At 35.0% G+C, this 21,318-nt stretch overlaps 1 protein-coding gene across 4 annotated transcripts in view; it reads right to left on the reverse strand.

Annotated features, from left to right (window-relative positions):
- Positions 1-21,318, reverse strand: part of NAALAD2 (N-acetylated alpha-linked acidic dipeptidase 2) — a 68,852-nt gene that overhangs the window by 25,485 nt on the left and 22,049 nt on the right. For all 4 annotated transcript variants that reach the window (XM_045483659.1, XM_045483662.1, XM_045483663.1 and 1 more), the window contains 7 exons: positions 20,517-20,642; positions 18,626-18,812; positions 14,699-14,792; positions 13,363-13,461; positions 8,753-8,838; positions 8,343-8,462; positions 8,155-8,237 (listed from right to left, as the gene is read on the reverse strand). In XM_045483659.1, coding sequence (XP_045339615.1) covers positions 8,155-8,237; positions 8,343-8,462; positions 8,753-8,838; positions 13,363-13,461; positions 14,699-14,792; positions 18,626-18,812; positions 20,517-20,642 — 795 coding nt within the window. The remainder of the gene's footprint in view (positions 1-8,154; positions 8,238-8,342; positions 8,463-8,752; positions 8,839-13,362; positions 13,462-14,698; positions 14,793-18,625; positions 18,813-20,516; positions 20,643-21,318) is intronic.

Raw genomic sequence — 21,318 nt, forward strand, 5'->3', positions numbered from 1 at the left:
TGTTCTAAACAAAAGAACAAGACCTCAAAAAAAGAACTAAATGATGCCGGGAGCCAATCCATCCAGCCTTCCTGATGGCACAGCCTGGGTGGTTGGCAGAGGGCAACGCACAGCGACCCTTCGAATGGGAAGCTACCAGAATCCCTCCTGTTATTCATCATGGCCATCCCCATGGTCTAATTAGCATTGATGATTCAAAATAAATCCATGGGGGCAAACTTGGGGATATATAAACTCCCCCTGGGAAAAACCATGAGAATCCGAAGATGGATAATGAAACCTTATACCCAGCCGGTGCCACCCCTGCCTGCCTGTCCCCCACCTAAAGGAAGGATAGCCCCATATATTTCCCAGCCAAGGAGGGGGACAAATGGTTTTGAAATCCCCACCCGGCCAACAAAGGAATGTATCCGTGGATACAAGTTACTCCAAACCCTAGACCCACTTGGCCCCCAGGAGGCATTCCAGATGATAACTGGACCTGGTGGGTTAAGGTACAGAATGGTTCATTAGCTCCTAGGTATACATTGTCTCTCTGGGAACGCATAAGGCGTGGGTTCCCGGGGCCCTCTTGGCTCCCTCCCGGCACCCCAGACCAAAGAGAATACTTTTGTTCCTTGTATTGCAAATGCTTCAAAGAAACAATTAAGAAGTCATATCCCTGTAAACGTTACACTTGAGGTGTTGAGACATAGATGACCTTTCATGAAAATAGCAAAGCAAACGCTTTATAGACAAATGTAGATTCATAATGAAAATAGTATGAAGAAATTAATAAGCAAAAGGGCAGGAGGGAATGTTACAAGAAAATAACTATGTTGTTCCTTACTGGGTGATTACACAAAGAAACATATTTAGAATTAGGTAATGCTGAGAAACATAGATGATGCACTCTACAAGGAAATTGCTAACACAGAAAAATGCCATGTTTGCCACAATAAAGTGACCAGTCTAACACACTGCTATTGTCTGTGTCCATTTGTTATTTTTGCCGACGCCATTCATCCTTTGGGAACCCCTGGACCTGCTAGGGCTGGACCTCAGCAAAATGAAACAAAAATAAGCCATCTGCCTGAGAAAGAGTTCAAAGTAATGGTCATAAAGATGCTCAACAGACTTGAAAGAAGGATAGGTGAGTTCGGTGAGAACTTCAACAACGAGACAGAAAATATAAAAAAGAACCATCAGAACTGAAAAATACAGTAACTAAAATGACAGCAGAATAGAGGCAGCAGAACAGATCAGTGAGCTGGAAAACAGGATTGTGGAAAGCAACCAAACTGAACAGCAAAAAGAAAAAAAAAATTTTTAAATTAGGACAGGCTAAGGTATCACTGCATTAAGCATAACAACTTCTGCATTACAGGGTCCCCAGAAGGAGAAGAAACAGAGAAGGAAGCAGAAAACTTATTTGAAGAAATAACAGCTGAAAACTTCCCTAACTGGGGGAAGGAAAGAGACATCCAGGAATACCAGGGATCCCCAAATAAAATAAACCCAAGGAAGTCCACACCAAGAAACATAATAATTAAAATGTCAAAACAAAGAGAGAATCTTAAAAGCACCAAGGGAAAAGCAAATACTTACATACAAAGGAAACTCAATAAGGCTATGAGCTGATTTATTGGAGACTTTGCAGGCCAGATGTGAGGGGCATGATACATTCAAAGTGCTAAAGGTGGTCGAAAAAAACATAACCAAGAATACTCCATCCACCAAGCTTACCATTCAGAATTGATGAAGAGATAAAGAGTTTCCCAGATGAACAACAGCTAATGGAATTCATCATCACTAAACCTGCCTTCCAATAAACATTAAAGAGACTTCTTTAGAAAAGAAAAGGTCATACTAGAAAAAAATTTATGAAAGGAAAAATTTCTACTGGTAAAAGCAAACATATAGTAAAGGTAGTAAATGAGTTACTTATAAAGCTAGTATGAAGGTTAAAAAGACAATAATAATAAAGTCAACTATATTTAGAATATTAGGTAGGCAGTATGAAAAATATGTAAAATATGACATCATATAAATAAAATGGGGGGGAGGGGTCAAAAATTTAGTGTTTTTGAATGTATTCATACCCAAGCAGCCATCAACTTATATAGAGTACTAATACATAAGAGGTTATATATCAACTTTACCATAACCACAAACTCAAACCTAGAATACACAAAAATAAAAAGGAACCCAAGCATAATACTAAAGGAACACCATCAAATCACAAAGAAAGAGAGCAAGAGAAGAACAAAGGAACAGAAAAAAACTAAACAGAAAACAATTAACAAAATGGCAATGGGTATATATCTATTAATCAGTACCTTAATGTAAATGGACTAAATGCTCCAATCAAGAGAGAATGACGGAATAGATTAATAAGCAAAACCCATCTATATGCTGTCTAAAAGAGACTCACCTCAGATCAAAAGACACACAGAGACAAAAAGTGAAAGGATGGAAAAAGATATCCACGCAAGAGGAAGCAAAAAAAAAAAAAAAAAAAAAGTTGGAGTAGCAATACTTTTATCAAACAAAATAAACTTTAAAACAAAGACTATAACAAGAGACAAAGAAGGCATCACATAATAAGGAGATCAATCCAACAAGAAGATATAACAATGGTAAATATCTATGTTCCTAACATATAAAGCAATATATAAAGCAAATGTTAACAGACATAAGAAGGTAGAAATCCACAGTAATAGTATAACAGTTGGGGATTTTAACACCCCACTTACATCAATAGATATATTATCCAGGCAGAAAATCTATTATGAAACAGTGGTTTCAAATGAATCATTAGACTAGATGGATTTAACAGATAAATACAGAACATTCCACCCAAAAATAGAAGAATGCACCTTTCTTTACAACGGCACATGCAACATTTTCCAGATCATATGCTATATCACAAAACAAATCTCAATAAATTTAAGATTAAAATCCTATTAAGCATCTTTTCCAATGACAATGGTAAAAATTAGAAATCAATGACAAGAAGAGAACTGGTAAAAACACAAATATGTTGAGGTTAAAACAATATGCTATCAACAATGAATAAATCAATGAATGAATCAAAGAGTAAATAAAAAAATACCTGGAGACAAATGGAAATGGAAACAATGGTTCAATTTTTCAGCACACAGCAAAAGCAGTTCTAAGAAGAAGGTTTTATAGCAATACATTATGGCCTACCTCAAGAAACAAGAAAAATCTCAATCTAACCTTACTAGAAAAAGAACAGGGGTGCCTGGGTGGCTCAGTTGGTTAAGGAGCCAACTTCAGCTCAGGCTTCATGGTCTCATGGCTTGTGAGTTTGAGCCCCGGGTCAGGCTCTGTGCTGACAGCTGAGAGCCTGGAGCCTGCTTTGGATTCTGTGTCTCCCTCTCTGTCCCTCCCCAGCTCACAACACTCTTTCTCTCAAAAATAAATTAACATTAAAAAAAAAATTTTTAAAAGAAAGAAAGAACAAACAAAACCCAAAAAGAACAAACAAAACCCAAAATTAGTAGAAAAAAAGAAGTAATAAAGATCAAAGCAGAAATAAAGGAAAAAAAAACTTAAAAGAGAGAAAGTAACAGTGAAACTAAGAGCTGGTTCTTTGAAAATATAAACCAAATTGATTAACCATTAGCCAGACCCATGAAGAAAAATAGGATTCAAAATCATGAACAAAACAGAAGTTAAAGCTAACACCATGGAAATACAAAATATTATAAAAGACTATAAAAATTAAATATCCAAAAACTGGACAAGCTAGAAGAAGCAGATAAAATTCTAGAAACATACAATCTTCTCAAACTGAATCAGAAGAAATCAAAAATCTGAGCAGGTCAATTACTCGTAACAAAATTGAATCTGTAACAAAAACACTCCCAAAAAACACAAGGCCAGCCCAGTGGCTTCACATATATATTTTACCAGACACTTATGAAGAGCTAATATGTATCTTTCTCAAACTATTCCAAAAAAGAGAAGAGGAAGTAAAACATCCCATTCTGTGAGGCCAGCATTACCCTGATACCAAAACCATCTAAAAGACGCTACAAAAAAATAAATACATAGAAATAAAGAAAATTACAGGCCAATATCCCTGATGAACATAGATTCAGAAATTCTCAACAAATTATTAGCAAACCAAAAATGCAAGGATCATTTATGATGATCAAGTGGGATTTATTCCAGGGATGTACGGGTTGTTCAATATTTGCAAATCAATGTGACACACATTAACAAAATGAAGAATAAAAAATCAGATCATCTTAATAGATGTAGAAAAACCATTTGACAAAATTCAAAATTCATGATAAAAATTCTCAGCAACTGGGTTTAGAAGGAACATACTTCAACATAATAAAGGCCACAAACGACACACCCACAGCTAACCTCACACTCAATGGTGAAAAGTTGAAAGCTTTTCCTTTACAGATCAGGAACAAGACAAGGATGCTTACTCTTGCCAGTTTCTCCAACATAATATTGGAAGTCCTAGCTGTAGCAGTCAGACAAGGAAAAAAAAAAAAAAAAAAAAAAAAGGCATCCAAATTGGTAAGGAAAACGAAAACTGTCACTGCTTGTAGATGATACTATATACAGAAAACCCTAAAGACTCCACCAAAAAACTAATGGAACTAATAAATGATTAAGTTGCCAGATGTAAAATTAATACACAGAAATCTGTTGTTTCTATATGCCAATAACAAAGTAGCAGAAAGAGATTTTAAAGAAGCAATCCCATTTACAACTACACCAAAAAGAAAATACCTAGGAATAAATTTATCCAAGGAGGTTAAAGATCTGTACTCTAAAAAGTAGAAAGTATTGTTGAAGGAAACCAAAGATAACACAAACAAATGGAAAGATATACTATGCTGGTGGAATGGATTAATTAATATTTTAAATGTCCATAGTACCCAAAGCAATCTACAGATGCAATGCAATCCTTATCAAAATACCAGTAACTTAGCATTTTTCACAGAACTAGAACAAATAATCCTAATATTTGTATGGAAGCACAACAGACTATAGATAAACAAGATAATCTTAAGAAAAGAGAACAAAACTAGAGATATCATAATCCCACATTTCAAACTACACTGAGAAGCAATAGTAATCAAAACAGTATGGTACTGGCACAAAAATGGCACACATTGGGGTGCCTGGGTGGCTCAGATGGTAGAGCATTTGGCTTGATTTCAGCTCAGGTCATGATCTCATAGTTCATGAGTTCAAGCCCCACTTCGGGCTCTGTGCTGACAGTGCACAGCCTGCTTGGGATTCTCTCTCTGTCCCTCTCTGCCTCTCCCATTCTCTCTCTCTCTCCCTCAAAATAAATTAACTCCCAAAATAAATAAACTTAAAAAAAAAAAAAAAAACTCTTAAAAAAACAGGACACATAGATCAATGGACCAGAATACAGAGCCAAAAATAAACCCACTTAATGGCAATTACTCTATGACAAAGGAGGCAAAATATGCAATAGGGAAAAGACAGTCTCTTCAATAAATGGTGTTGGGGAAACTGAGTAGCTACATGCAAAGGAATGAAACTAGACCATTTTCTTATACCATACACAAAAACAAACTCAAAGTTTATTAAAGACCTAAATGTAAGACCTGAAACTATGACACTCCTAAAAGAAAACATAAGCAGTAATCTCCTGGATATCAGCCTCAGTAATATCTTTCTGGATCTGTCTCCTTGGGCAAGAGATACAAAGGCAAAAACAAACAATTGAGACTACATCAAAATAGAAAGCTTTTGCACAGCAAAACAACAACAACAAAAAACCAAACAAATAAAAACATCAATAAAACAATAAGGCAACCTACTGAATGGGAGAAGATATTTACAAATTATGTACTAAGAAGGGATTAATATCCAAAACGTATAAAGAACCGCTACAACGCAACAACAACAAAAAAACCCTAATAAGCCAATAAAAAATGGGTGGAGGACCTCAATGGACATTTTTTCAAAGATGACATACAGATGGCTAACAGACACATGAAAATATGCTCAACATCATTTATCAGAGAAATGCAAATGAAATCCACAATGAGATATCACCTCCTATCTGTCAGAATAGCTAGTATCAAAAAGATAAGAAATAACAAGTATCGGTGAGGACGTGGACAAAAGGGAACCCTTGTGCACTGGTGGTAGGAACAGAAATTGGAGCAGTCACTACAGGACAGCGTGGAAGTTCCTCAGAGAATTAAAAATAGAACTACCATATGATCCAGAAATTCCACTGGTGGGTACTTATCCAAAGAAAATAAAAACACAAATTTAAAAAGATATATGCACCCCTATATTTATTACATCATTACTTATAATAGCCAAGATATGGAAGCAATCTAAGTGTCCATCAAGGGATGAATGAAGAAGATGTGATGTGTCTCTCTGCACACACACACACACACACTCACACGAGAATACTACTCAGTCATAAAAAAGAATGAAATTTTGCCATTTGTGACATTGTAGATGGACGTATAGATGGACCTAGGAAGAATTATGCTAACTGAATTAAGTCAGAGAAAGACAAATACCACATGATTTTACTTATGTGTGGAATCTAAGAAACAAAACAAACAAAAAACAAAGGCTAATAAATACAGAGGAAAAACTAGTGGTTGCAAGAAGGGAGAGGAGTGGGAAAATGGGCAAAATAGGTGAAGGGGATTAAGAGGTACAAATTTCCAGTTATAAATAATAAACAAGTCGTGAATGTAAAGTACAGCATAGTCAATAATATTATAATAACTTTGTACGGTGATAGATGGTAGTAACTACACTTATTGTGGCAAGCACTGAATAATGTATAAAATTATCAATCCACAGTTTGTGTGCCCGAAACCAATACTGTATGTCAACTATACTTAAATTTAAAAAGAAGAATAGGGGCACTTGGGTGGCTCAGCCAGTTGAGAATCTGACTCTTGGTTTTGCCTTAGGTCATGATCTCACGTTCAAACCCCGCATTGGTCTCCATGCTGGCAGTGCAGAGCCTAGTTTGGGTTATGTTCTCATTCTTTCCCCTCTCTCTCTCCTTCTCTCTCTACTCTTCCCCTGCTCTTGAGTATGCATGCTCTCTCTCTCTCTCTCTCTCAAAATAAATAAACTTAAATTAAATAAATAGAATATATTATAATAAAAAATGTAAAGCTGTGAGTGGTTATGGCACAAGTGAGGACTATTTCCTCTCTCCCCTTGCCCATAATGGCCAAATAGTAGCTGTCTCTTCTATAGATAGAGTCAGAGTTTCCATTATAACATTTTGAGTACAAATAAAGATTCCTTAACTATTTTTAAGAAAAGTATGCTGCTGAATATTATCATGAATTAGCAGTGTTGAAATTGTCTTTTAACCCCGATTTATTTAGATTAATGTGAAGTACATGTTTTATTTTATATCTGAGATTTTTTTGATCTTTAAGTTGGTAAAATTAGAGAAACAGAGTCACGTATTTATATACACATGCATTCACAAGAATTTGCATTTCTTAGAGAAAATTTGATTCATCCAAATGAACAGTCTACTTCCAAAATGCATATTGATAATTACCAAAATTATAACAAAACTTTGCCAATGTCAATTGAATATACGGATAAGAAAGCAGAGAAATAACTATGATTTCACCCCCATGTTTATTTCATTCACATTATTTCAAAATAAACAGGGAGGAGTCAGGAGGAAAGTATTTTAAAACCAGACAATAACAAGAAATATATGACATGCTTTAAAACAATTCTATAAAATATCAACCCAAAGATAAATAGATGGTGCAGGTAAAGCAAATATACCGTGTTCATGTCTTGACAAAAATGTGTGGCCTTACCTTGTACGTTAAAGAACTTACTCAACATGGAGGCTAAGGGAAGATGAAAGAAGGGTGTCTAGGAGAGACACTTAAAGATAAAGCATCTGGGACCAGTGTGAAATGAAAATCAATCATACCTAAAGAAGAAATAAATATCTGAAATCAGAAAGGCAATTTACTAAAATAATTCCATTTACAAAATTTCTTAAATTTTTGAGTCTTTCTCCAAACTAAAACCATTTTTAGCTAATGGAATCTATTTGTGATCACCCTGAAATACATGTATTTGTTTCCCTGTTGATCAAGAACAAGAACCTCTGGCCATATTTACCTCAGCCCATTCTGTGGAGCCCAGCAGCCCAAATTCTTCTGCATCCCAGCTGGCAAAAATGATTGTTCTTCTAGGTCTCCAGCCTGCAATCATTGTTAACATACATTAATTAAGCACATGTGCCTAAAAATAGAGGAAAATTAAGTGAGTCATGTTTTGTCATCAACTATTAAAGAAACATCATTTACCTCTACCCATCAGTTTTCCAAAACTCTGGACAATTTCTTGCAAAACAGCAGCTCCACTGGTTGGGTCAATAGCTCCAAACACCCAGGAGTCCCGATGACCTCCTAGAATAACATACCTGTCTGGAAAATAATGTGTTCAAAAGAACTACAATTTTGAATACCTTACAAATACTTGTGACTTGTGTCTTTAAATTAAACTCCCTTTTGGTTGTGTTTCTTCTATAGAAAAAAAAAAAAAAATCAACACTTATAAAGTACAGGTTTCTTTTAGCGTTGTGCAATTTTTTTTTTTTTTCAAATGTAGTTGTCTCTAATCACTCAAGGGAAATAAAGAATTATTGACTAAAGGTTTTTATCTCTTACTCTTTTAATCTTTGTGAAAATGAAGTGTTTAAAAAATTCATACTCACCAGGTTCCACAGATCCTCTGATTGTTCCAATTACATTATAAATCCTTGTAATTTTATTGGTGTTATGAACATGCATTCTAACCTTCCTAGGATTACAAAGGGAATAAATTACTTCACGTAGAGCATTATGTCTAACAGTTTTGTTCCAATGTTTTATTATGAAAAATCTCAAAATTACAGAAAACTCTAATAAGTCCATGAATTCCCATACATCCACAACCTAAATTCTATAATCATTAATATTGTTGATGTGTGCAATTTGCAAATGGTTAATGTATTTTACTCCTAAGTACTTAAGCATGCTTGAAGTCAGATTTTGAAAATAGAATGTCAATATTTTTTATTACTCCTCCCACAAAGCTATATTGTTAATAAAGTCCAAAATACTTATTCAAAATGTCTTGGGTATCCATTCTAAACTTTGTAAGTATACTGTATGAATTACAAAAATAAGACAGCCAATTATGTGTTAAAGAACAAATAAGCATTTTTTAAGTAGGTCTTTGTATTTACATTAATTCCTGCTGGTGAGTAACTTTCTTCAAGGTTATTGACCTTTCTTCAAGGTTATTCAGTCAGTACATTGTTAAATAGCTGGCTGAGAGTTGCCAAAAAGAAACATGGCAAATTTGGGAAGGAAATAGGAATTTGGGAAGCACCTGCTAAAATGCATAAGACAACTGTATGATGAAACTTTTCTAGCCCATCACTGTTGATTCTGATTTGGGCCAGCGTTTTAAATATCCATTCATGAAATACAACTTCCCAAACTATAACTCAAAGGAAAATTCAATCAATCTCAAATAGAAAAACAAACAAAAAAGCCATTCACATTTTATGAACCCAAAATGATATGGGAAAATGCTGAGCCATTTTTTTCAGAAGTAAACAAAATAAATCTTTATCCTTGGGGGGTGGGGTAGATAGAGGAATCTCAGCAGTTTCTAATTTATGTTTATTTATGAATGGAGGAATTAAGAGGTTGTCAAAACCTTTACACTGCTAACTACAGATCCTGGTTTTTCCCCACCAGAAGTATATTGTGTTTCTGAATGCATATTCAGATAAAAAAAATATTTTTAAATGTTCATTTAAAATATCAAATAGATAAAAACTAATAGCAAAAAAGCAGAAACACTTTTAGCATGTATATCTAAAAATAGAAGCCCAAGATTAGTAAGAAACCCCAAGCCATTGATACTATGTCATTAAATGAAGAAAATACGAATGTTACAAATGAGGAAAAAAAAATCTATTTAAAAAAAAATTTTTTTTAATGTGTATTTATTTTTGAGAGAGACAGAGACAGAATGCAAGTGGGCTAGGGGCAGAGAGGAGGGAGACAATGAATCCAAAGCAGGCTCCAGCCTCCGAGCTGTCAACACAGGGCCCAACTTGGGGCTCGAACCCACAAACTGTGAGAACATGACCTGAGCCGAAGTCGGACGCTCAACCGACTGAGCCACCCAGGCACCCCGGAAAAAAAAATCTATTTTAATCAAAACCTGAAAATAGACTATCCACATATTTAATCCTTAAGTCTTCCTAGTTTTAATACCATTGACTCCAGAAGTTTCTAAAAGAATATCCATTTGTCCTACTATCACTTCAAATTCATAATGTTCCAAAAAAACAAAAAAACAAAAACAAAAACGACAATGTAAGCCCCACATGGGAGGGAATTTTGCCTGTTTTGTGCACTGCTGAATAGTACCTAGGTTATAGTAAGTGCTCAGTAAATATTTGTGAAATGAATGAATAAACTCCTTTAAGGAAAAAGCAAGAAAGACCTTAGCTCATCCATCAGTTACCTCTGCCTATCACTGTCTTTGATTAGAAGATTTCACAACTCTGTAGAGATTGAGGTTAATTTGTAGAAACAACACTTCGACTGAAACACCCAATCTGTCTAGTGAATATTTAGTTCATTCCTTCAGAGTGGAAGAAACAGTTTTTCTGCTATTGAGTACTGTACGTTCATTTCAGCATTCTGTTTTTGTATCATTGAATTTTCCTTTGAACCATCTTAAACTCTTTTGCGGCTTTCTTATTAATGAATTAAATGAAATATTTGACACATGTTCATTTTATATCTGTAGGCGAATTATGGTTTTACTTAAAAAAATCATCCTTTAGCATTTTTGGAAGTTCCATTGAGATGTGCAATAGATTCACCTCACAGAACCAGGTGTGGGTAGCATAAACCCAGACATGTCTTCTTTTGGCTCTGAGGTAAATCAGAAGCAGTGACAGAATTTTAACTCTGCTGATGATCTGTATCTCCAACTTTTTAAAAATTATACTTTATCTTTTTTTAAGTAAGCTCTATGCCCCTTGTGGGACCTGAACTCATGACCCGTGATCAAAAGTCTCATGTTCTACTGATTAAGCCAGCTAGGTGCCCCTCTAGCTTTTTTTATTATTAAGTTTTTTTTTTTTTTTTTTAATTCCAGTATAGTTAACATATTGTGTTATATTAGCTTCAGGCATACAATATACAGTGATTTAACAATTCTGTACATTACTTGGTGTTCATCATGATGAGTGTACTCTTTAACCCCATCACCTGTTTCATCCATTCTCCCCAAACTACCTCCCCTCTGGTAACTATCAGTTTGTTCTCTATAGTTAAGTCTGTTCCTTGGTTTGTCTCTTTTTTGTGCATCTCTAACTATATACTCTTTTTCCTACTGATTTCGTGTTTTGGGTTTTTTTGTACGTGTTTTTTAAAAATGTATTTATTTAAATTCAAGTTACTTAATATACTGCATAGTATTCGTTTCAGGATTTCAGGAGTAGAACCCATCGATTCATCACTTGCATATAACACCCAGTGCTCATCCCTACAAGTGCCCTCCTTAATGCCCGTCATCCGTTTAGCCCATCCTCCCACCCATCTCCCCCTCCAGGAATGTGGTTTCATGTCTTGTCACTCGGTAATCTCTGTAAATGGATTAATAGATTGTCAAGGGCTCTTCTGGGTGAGAAATGACAGAGAATCTAGACGGCTTATCTGAGTGAAAAATGACGTTGAATATCTGTAAATAGATTGTCAAGAACTCTTCTGGGTGAAAAATGACAGAGATTTTTATTTGTGTATTTGTTCGTTTTGAGCTCAAATCAATTAATAATTTTGTGCCCATGGTGAAGAACAGCTTTTTGATATCTAGACAAGGGGATTTGTATGCTTCTGATTTACTCTTGAACTACAATTATAGAACTGAAGCTCTAGGTTTTCTGTGTTCTCTGTGTCATCATGTTTCTGTTTCTAAATCAGAAAGGCCTTTGTTGGGGTGCCTGGATAGCTTAGTTGGTTGAGTGTCTGACTTTTGATTTTGGCTCAGGTCTTGATCCTTAGTCATGGGATCAAGGCCTGCATCAGGCTCCATGCTGAGAATGGAGCCTGTTTGAGATTCTGTCTCTCTCCCTCTGCCCTTCTTCCCTGCTCACACTCAATAAACAAACAAACAGCCTTGATCTTTCATTGTGTATGTTAGGTTTTCCTGCTGCTGTTAAGGTATTAATAAATTAGATGATAAACTCTCTTATATTAAAGTAACTCTGCTCTAAGTTATAAAGATAAATAAGCACTTACATAAAGTATTTCTAAAGTTCCCATAAAATAAAATATTAAACTTCTAATACCTTAAAAGTTCTGGAGAAAAATTCTTACAAAAACTAAAAACCACTAAGAATCCAATTTCACATTGTTATGGTAACGTGTTACCAAACAAGACTGATTTTATTAAAAAGAGCTATATGTTCTCTGATTTATCAGTGTTCTATCTCCCTTTCTTTTTCAGGCAAATCAAACTACTTCAAGTTGTAATCATGCCATGTTGTTTCACAACTCTACCCAAAATGATCTCTTCAAACTGCAATTTCCTGCCTGCCTTGATCCAGTGTTCAACTTAACCTTTCTGTATAACTTAAGCTCAATGAACAAATATTCTGTGATCACTCCTCTACAATAGTGCATGTGAGAATGATAATGCATTGAGCCTTACCATAGTTATGTGCTTACCCTACATAGTAGGTGAGCAATATATGTTACCCTCCTTTGTCTCCTCTCTTGTACTCCTTCCCTTAAGGCAACTTTCAAAATGTTATACATTTGAAATACTGGGTTATCTCAAACATTGTTCTAAAATTTAAGGTGAAAAAGGAAGTTAAATGTTAAACACTAAACTCAAATTTAGTCATGTTTAAGACTTTATAAAACAAATGTTCTGATACCACTATAAGAATAATAATTCAGTACATCACTCTGTAAGTACTTCTTTTTTTCAATTTTTAAAAAAATGTTTATTTATTGATTTTGAGAGAGGAAGAGACAGCATGAGCTAATGGGGAGGGGCAGAGAGAGAATCCCAAGCAGGCTCCACGCCTAGCACAGAGCTCAAGGCGGGGCTCATTCTCTCTAACTGTGAGATCATGACCTGAGCCAAAATCCAACGTTGGAGCCACCCAAGCACCCCTGTAAGTATCGATTGTTCACTATGAAAAATGAGAAAGAGACAAGCAAAAGCTACCTGGCAGAACAGTTATCTTGACATTTTTCCATTAAACATATAAAACTTTTCCAGTCTATTAAAGTAATATAAAATTACCTGAAGGAATCATGCCCTGCAAAGCCAGGCCCAATGTTGTAATCCACATTAAGACTTCCCTTCCAGCTGTCATCTGGTGGAGCAGTTCCTCCCATGTGACTGTCGAGAGAAAATGAAAATGACAGAAAGAAGGCTGACGTCACAGTTTCTTAGAAGAAATCATGAAGTCTGACAATGAGATATTTCATCATACATTTAACAAATATTTATTGAGCTAGGTACTGCTAGCGTTCCCTCTCCTTGGGGAACTGACATTTTACCGAGAAAGCCATAATTGAGATAAAGTATTTAATATGTTTGTGATAAGACAGCTTAAGGAAAAAGATAGGGAGAGGAAAGGAGAAGCATCGGCCTCTTTACTTTTGACTAGTGAAGACTTAAGATGAAGAAATACTGAAAATACTGACTTCAGCTCAGGTCATGATCTCATGATTTGTGAATTCGAGACCCACCACAGGCTCTGGGCTGACAGCCTGGAGCCTAGAGCCTGCTTTGGATTCTGTGTCTTTCTCTGCCCCTCCCCCACTCGTGCTCGAAAATAAACACACATTAAAGATTTTTTTTTAAGAAATACTGAAAATAGGAAATTCATGACTGTGTTAAGGAGAATAAATTAATTTCTAGAGGCGCTGATTATCTAGTAGGTACTCACAAAGCAATCACTAATTGTATTGGTATAGACATCTTAAAAAAAAAAAGTCTGGATGTTTGTAAAAGAACATCAGTAACAGAATGCAAGAATAGCAAACATTAATTAAATATTTACTATATTCTAGATACTTCATGTACTTGATCTCATCTCCTCCTCCTAAAAACTCTATCAGGGAGAAACAATTACTATCCTCATTTCACAGACAAGGAAACTAAATCAGAGAAAGATTAAGTAGCTGGTCCAAGTTCACAAATCTAATAAGTAGTGAACATTATAATATTTTTAAAATACAGGTCAGGTATAAACATCAAATTAATACCTAAGAAAATCCAACTACTTGAAAAATTTCCAATCAGTATTTTTCTATCTTTGGACAGTTTTGCACTTGAGACTTTCATTTGTAGCAAACTAATAGTTTCTTGCCATTTCTTGGTGTGCTCTGTTATTCCTACTTCAGGAGAATCTTGACACAAGACTTTTCTTTTTTTTAACTCATTTTCCTACTTTGTTTCCTGAATTTTTACTTAAAAAACTTTTAGTGAGATATAAGTGACACATAACATTGGTTTCAGGTGTACAGCCAGACTTAACTTTCAACATAATTAGATTACATTGATTTTAGATGAGAAAATGGACATATTAGTACAAAATATCTTAATCTCCTATCCAATTAAAAAAACATACCGTAACAATACTTCTGCATCGTTATACCCAATAGGATGTACAGGGATCTTGGGGATTCCCACTCCTTCTTTGACATCAAGTCTAAAAGTGTACTCTGCAGAAATCAATAAGGCAAATTGAAAATAATTGAAGAATCTGAGCCAAGGGTATAAAGAGATTTCTTTTATTACTATTGCAGATCTATTACATGTTTGAAGTTATATCAAAAACTGAAAGTTCCCCCCAAGCCAATGATTGTTTTGCCTAACATGGCCTATTTTGTTCAACAGTAAGAAACTAAATCATTTATATTTTAATGTAAAATCAACCATTGGGATTAAAAATTTCCAAACTTGTTTTGACACTTCATGTATTTCTCTTGAATTTTAGAAGAATATTTTATTTCTTCAAGGATATCTTGAATCCTTCTTAAAGAAGCCTCAGTTAACCAATTGCCTGGAAAATGTGTCCCAAATTCTGAAACCAGATATAACTGAAAAAAAATTAAAGGGAACTTATGAGATCTTGGGAATAATAAAGATCCTATTCAAAGAGTAATACAATATTCTCTTTAAAGGAAGACTGAAAACTATTGTCAGACTTACAACCTCACTGGGACTTTGGCTTTCAGCCAAAATAGTTGTACAGCACTAAAACACCCATCTTAGAAACAAAGGAAGGTTTCAATCAAATGACATCAGATTCCACCTTGACAAACTAGAAAAGAAGAGCAAATGAGGCAAAAATAAGCAGGGAAAGGACATAATAAAGATCAGAGCAGAAAAGTAAGAAATATGAAATAGAAAAATGGTAGCAATTATTAATAAAATCCAAAGCTGGTGCTTTGAGAATATCAATAAAGCTGATCAACCTTTAGCAAGACAGTTCAGGAAAAAAAAGAAAAAAAATTGCCACAATCAGGAATAAAGAACAGCATACTTGTACATGTATGTACACACACACACACACACACACACACAGACTGAGAAGATTATGAACAACTCTATTAAATTTAACAACTTAGATGAAATGGACAAAATCCTTAGGAGACAAACTACCAAAGCTCACTCAAGAATAAATGGACAACCTAACTAGCCACATTTTTATCTGTTTAAAAAATTGAATTTGTAGTTAAAAAACATTCCTATAAAACAAAACTTCAGGCCCAGGTATATTTGCTAGGGAATTCTACTGAATGTTTACAGGCAAAAATCAAACCCATTCTATATAAACTCCTATTTAAAAAAAGATGAAATAGTTCCCAACTCATCCCATGAGGCCAACATTACTCTGAAACCAAAATGAGATAGAAATACACAAGAAAATAAATCCATAGGCCAATACTCCTCATGAAAGATATTCTTAACAAAAGGATAATGCAATGTGTTCAAGTAGAATTTATCCCAGGATGGCAGGGTTGGTTTAACATTCAAAAGTTTACGAGTATAACTTAACAAAATTAATAGAACTTATTATCATCTCAAGACTCGGTAAAAGCATTTGACAAAATCCATTGTACATTCCTAGGTAAATATGCTAAGATAAAGGCTCTTAGCACATTAGAAGTAAACTTCCTGACAAACCTGACAACTTTTGTCAACCTGACAAAAAACATCTATAAAAAATACCTACAGCATTATCAGACTTAAGAAGAAAACCCTGGATTTTTTTTCTCCTTGAGGCAGGAACAAAGGGAAAGGTATCTCCTCTAAACAACTTTCTTCAGCAGTGTAGAAGAGGTACTAGCCAGTATACTAAAAAGCAAAAGGCATCCATACTGGAAACAAAGAAATAAAATGTATTCTCAGAAAACATGATCATCTGTGTAAAGCTGATAGTATCTACAGAAATCTGCTAGAACTACTAAGTTTAACAAGTTTGCAGGACACAAGATCAATGTATTTCTTCTACAAATACAAAGCATTTCTATTTACTAGCAATAAGTGTATGGACATTGAAATTTAAAATGTGTTTTTAAAAGGCATAAAACTAGAAAATGCATATGGATAAATGTGAAAGACAGGATCTGTACAATAAAACTACAAACATGCTGAGATAAATTAAATAATACCTAAGTAATCGAAGAGTTGTGTCATGTGCACAGATCAAAATATTTAGTATCTTCTAAAATGTCAATTCTACCCAAACTGACATATAGATTTAATTCAATCTCAAATTCCCATTTGATCTCAAAATCCATTTTCAGTGGAAATAAGCTTGTTCTAAAATTCACATGGAAAGGACCTAGAATGGCCCCAAAACTTTGGGGAAAAAAAAAAAAAAGTTGGAGGATTCTCTATTAGAATGTAAAATCAAAAAGACTGACCAAACTAAATGTAGCAAGGGTACAGTAACTGGAATACTCACACACTGATGCTAGGGTGTAAAATGGTACAACCACTTTGGGAAACAATTTGAAAATTTCTTCAAAGGTTAAATATGCATCATATTATGCAGCCATTGCATTTCTATAGATTTATCCATGAGAACTAAAAGCATATGTACATGTAAAGACTTCTATACAACTGTTCATAGTAGCTTTATATACAGGAGTCCCCAAACTAAAAACAATCCAAATATCCATCAACAAATAAATGAATAAACAAGCTATAGTGTATTCAGTGAAATACTACATAGCATAAAAAAGAATGAAATATTGACACAGACGTAAATGTGGATGGATCTCAAAATAATTATGCCGACAGAAAGCAGATCAGTGATTGCCTAGGAATTGGCAAGGAGTGGGTGAGGAAGGGTTGAGAGGAAAGCGTTACAAAGAGATGAGTGAAAACTCTGGGATAATGGATATGTTCATTACCTTAATTGTGGAGGTAGTTACACAGATGTCAAAATGTTTTACATTTTACATATTAAACAACATGAAAAACTTATTGGTATTTAAAAAAAATACAAATGTATCATCTAAAGAAGGATAAAATCAGTAAGCAATTCAGAAAACCAAAGTCCTAGTTTGGTAAAAGCAATGTTACTTTGGGTATGGGGACCTGTGTTTCTGGACCTCTATTAAAAGTAGAGAGAGGGGTACCTGGGTGGCTCAGTCGGTTAAGCGTCCAGCTTCAGCTCAGGTCATGATCTAACAGTTCGTGGGTTCAAGCCCCACGTTGGGCTCTGTGCTGATAGCCCAGAACCTGGAGCCTGCTTTGGATTCTGTGTCTACGTCTCTCTCTGCCCCTCCCCTGCTCTCACTCTGTCACTGTGTCTCTCAAAATTAAATAAACATTAAAAAAAAAAAAAAAGTAGAGAGAAATTGAGGTGCCTGGTGGCTCAGTAGGTTGAGCAGCTGACTTTGGCTCAGGTCATGATCTCTGAGCTCATGATCTTCATGAGCTTGAGCCCCCCATTGGGCTCTCTGCTGACAGCTTGGAGCCTGGAACCTGATTTAGATTCTGTGTCTCCCTCTCTCTCTCTCTGCCCCTCCCCTGCTCGTGCCCCATCTCTCTCTAAAAAAAAAAAAAAAATTTAAAGAGAAATTCAACCACCCTTCCCTCTCCATGTCCACACCTCATGGAAATTTGAAACAAAAGTAACACAAGGGAGGGGGGCCTGGGTGGCTCAGTCAGTTGAGTGCCAACTTTGGCTTGGGTCATGATCTCATGGTTCGTGGGTTCAAGCCCCACGTCGGGCTCTGTGCTGACAGCTCAGAGCCTGGAGCCTGCTTCGGATTCTGTGTCTCTCTCTCTCTGCTCTCCCTGCCCCCCCCCCACCCCGCTCTCCCAAAAATAAACAAACATTAAAAAAATAAAAATTAAAAAATAAAAAAAAAAGTAATACGAGGGAAAGATTTTTGAATTCCTAGCAACAATAATCCAAAACATTACAATTACATACGTTTTAAGGTTATCCTATAGATGTTTGCTTTTATGTCTTCTAAAAGGTCAAGTAATATTTTTGTAAAAATAGGTGGACCATGGCAGGCCCGTCCATTACCTTTAGCTGGATAGCCTGGAGTGAGCGGGTCACCAGCACCATTCAAATTTAACACATTCCCTCTCTGCACTGCAGTTCCAGGAAGGTTCCATCCTTTAGGATATGGCTGTACCCCAGGGGCAAAGTAGTCAGCTGGATCGGAGTACAAGATGATGCCTATGGCTCCTGCTAACATGGCATTTTTAACCTGCAGGGGCAATGTGCAATCCATAAAGTAGTACTGGCAAATTAATTCATCTAAGTGAAAATCAATTTAATAATGTAAGGAAACTTAAGGCACTGCTTTCTGTCATGCTGTTACACATTCAATCCTTTATGTCTTGGATATAATTTCTCCCCTGGGAGAGCAAACAACTCTCATTTACTCTATACAACTCCAAATAAGTGACTGTCTCTTCTTTTAAACATTTCTATTGTCCCTAAAACTACAAAATTAATGTCTCCCTTCTTTCTGCCTCTTCTATTTTGTACACATCTCTGTTATAGGATGGGTCATAGTATTTTAAATATCTTTAAAATATCTTTCTCCCCTGCTAGACTGAGGGTGGTTTTAGAAAAGGGACCATGTCTTAATTCACTTTTAACTACCCACCCTCCAAGTCTGGCACATCATACAAATATTTGTGGAACTAAACTAATTTAAACTTCTATACAAAATAGTTGTAGTGTGTGAAAAATTGCCCATCGTGTTCTGTAAACATTTTTTAACAATCCAAACTGACCACAAACAGGAAAACCTTTCCAAGCAAGATTCTGAATTCTTCACTATCAGAAGTATTATAGCAAAAGATAGATAACCATCAGTCTTGATTAACTAAAACACATTCCAATATTCAGAAAATCATTCTTACAATATGAATGCGAATGAAATCTGTCACAACTTTTTTGAAGGCAATTTGATGATGGCTTTCAAAATTTTGAAAGAACATACATGTTGATTCAGCCATTCAATTTCTAGGAATCTATACTAAAAAGTCTTTACATAAATGTTCAAGTGTTTATGGACAAAGATGTTCACAATGTAATTATTTGTAATAGTGATAAATTTAAGCCAAGCATCTGTCAACACGGGAATAGTTAAACTGCTTATCAAGTCTTATGCATGCATAATACTTATATAAAGTATTACGCACCTATCTAGAATATTTACTTAATAAGAAGCCAGGTGTTTATAATTAGCTAAGTACCAGTTACTATCATAAGTGCTTTCAAACAAAATAATTTCATCTCAGTAAGCATTCTAAAGTGATAGCACTAATTTCACTTTATATACGAGGAAACATTGGCAGAGAAAGGTTAAATAACTTGCTTGCAGTAAAAGATCTAGAAAACAGCCTAGACTAGACTAGACCCCATGTGGTATGGATCTAGAGTCCTAGACTCTTAGCCACACATTATACAACTTTCAATGCGTTAGCTTAGAGGAATACCTTTGTATTACAACTGAGTGAAAAAGTAAAGCTACATATACTGTATGATCCTATCTTTATATAAAAAGGTATAATATATATAAAATTAGTACATACAAAAAGATATTTATATTCATATTTCACAGAATTCATATATTCTAAGAAAAGCTGTTAAGATTGATCATGTCTGGGCAAGGAAACTGAGTAATGCAAGGAAGTTTTAATTTTTCAGCTTACATACAAAATTTCCTTCAAAATTTTTTGAAAAGCAGATTTTGTTTCTATAATAAAAGTAATTTCCCTTTCTCGATATGGGAGGTTAACAAAAAAACAGGATTTCCTATGCTACCATGGCCAATAGGGGGAAAAAACTTTTAATATGTATATTGAGGTAATTCTGGAAAACATGACACAAGCTGATCATTTACATTTACAAGATACATACTATCCTCTTCCCTCTAGAAAAGCAAATGATACAATACTTTATTTCCTCTGAAGATTTTTCCATATCTTGCAATAACAATCTTTCCACTGCAATTGATGTTCATCTCTCTTTCCAGTTTGAAAAAATCTTCAGTACGAGCATAGTTCACATATATAAGATCTCCCTGTAAGGAAAATTAAAAAAAAAAAAAAAAAAAAAATTAAATATGTAATACTGCTATAATTAAAGAGAAAACCAAACAATAAGTTTGCTCCACCATACCACATCATCAAAAGTTAATTTTTGTGATTTGGGCTTAATAAACAGATCCATGCTAATTCTGTATAAGTTTTTAGAAAATATTTCAATACTTTGAGAAGTTAAAAAAAAAAAAAGCCAATATGTAACACTTTAACCAGTGTGTTCTGTTTTGAAGAGATTATCAGCATATACTGGGCCACAGGAAATAATGTCATGTTATTTTTAATTTTTTTTTAATGTTTGTTTTTGAGAGAGAGAGACAAAGACAGAGCGTCAGTGGGGGAGGGGCAGAGAGCGAGAGGGAGACACAGAATCTGAAACAGGCTCCAGGCTCTGAGCTGTCAGCACAGAGCCCCACAAGGGGCTCAAACTCAGGAACAGCGAGATCATGACCTCGGCTGAAGTTGGACCCTTAACCAACTGAGCCACCCAGGCACCCCAGTTAAAGTCATTTTAAAAATCCCAGCTATGTTTTAAACAATCCCATTTATAATTACACCAAAAATAATAAAATACCTAGGAATAAATCTAACCAAGGAGTTGGAAGACTTTTACCGCCCAAAACTGTAAAATACTGATAAAAGAAACCGAAGATGACA

Source organism: Leopardus geoffroyi, chromosome D1 (genome assembly GCF_018350155.1).
Source record: "Leopardus geoffroyi isolate Oge1 chromosome D1, O.geoffroyi_Oge1_pat1.0, whole genome shotgun sequence".
Taxonomy (NCBI): Eukaryota; Metazoa; Chordata; class Mammalia; order Carnivora; family Felidae; genus Leopardus; species Leopardus geoffroyi.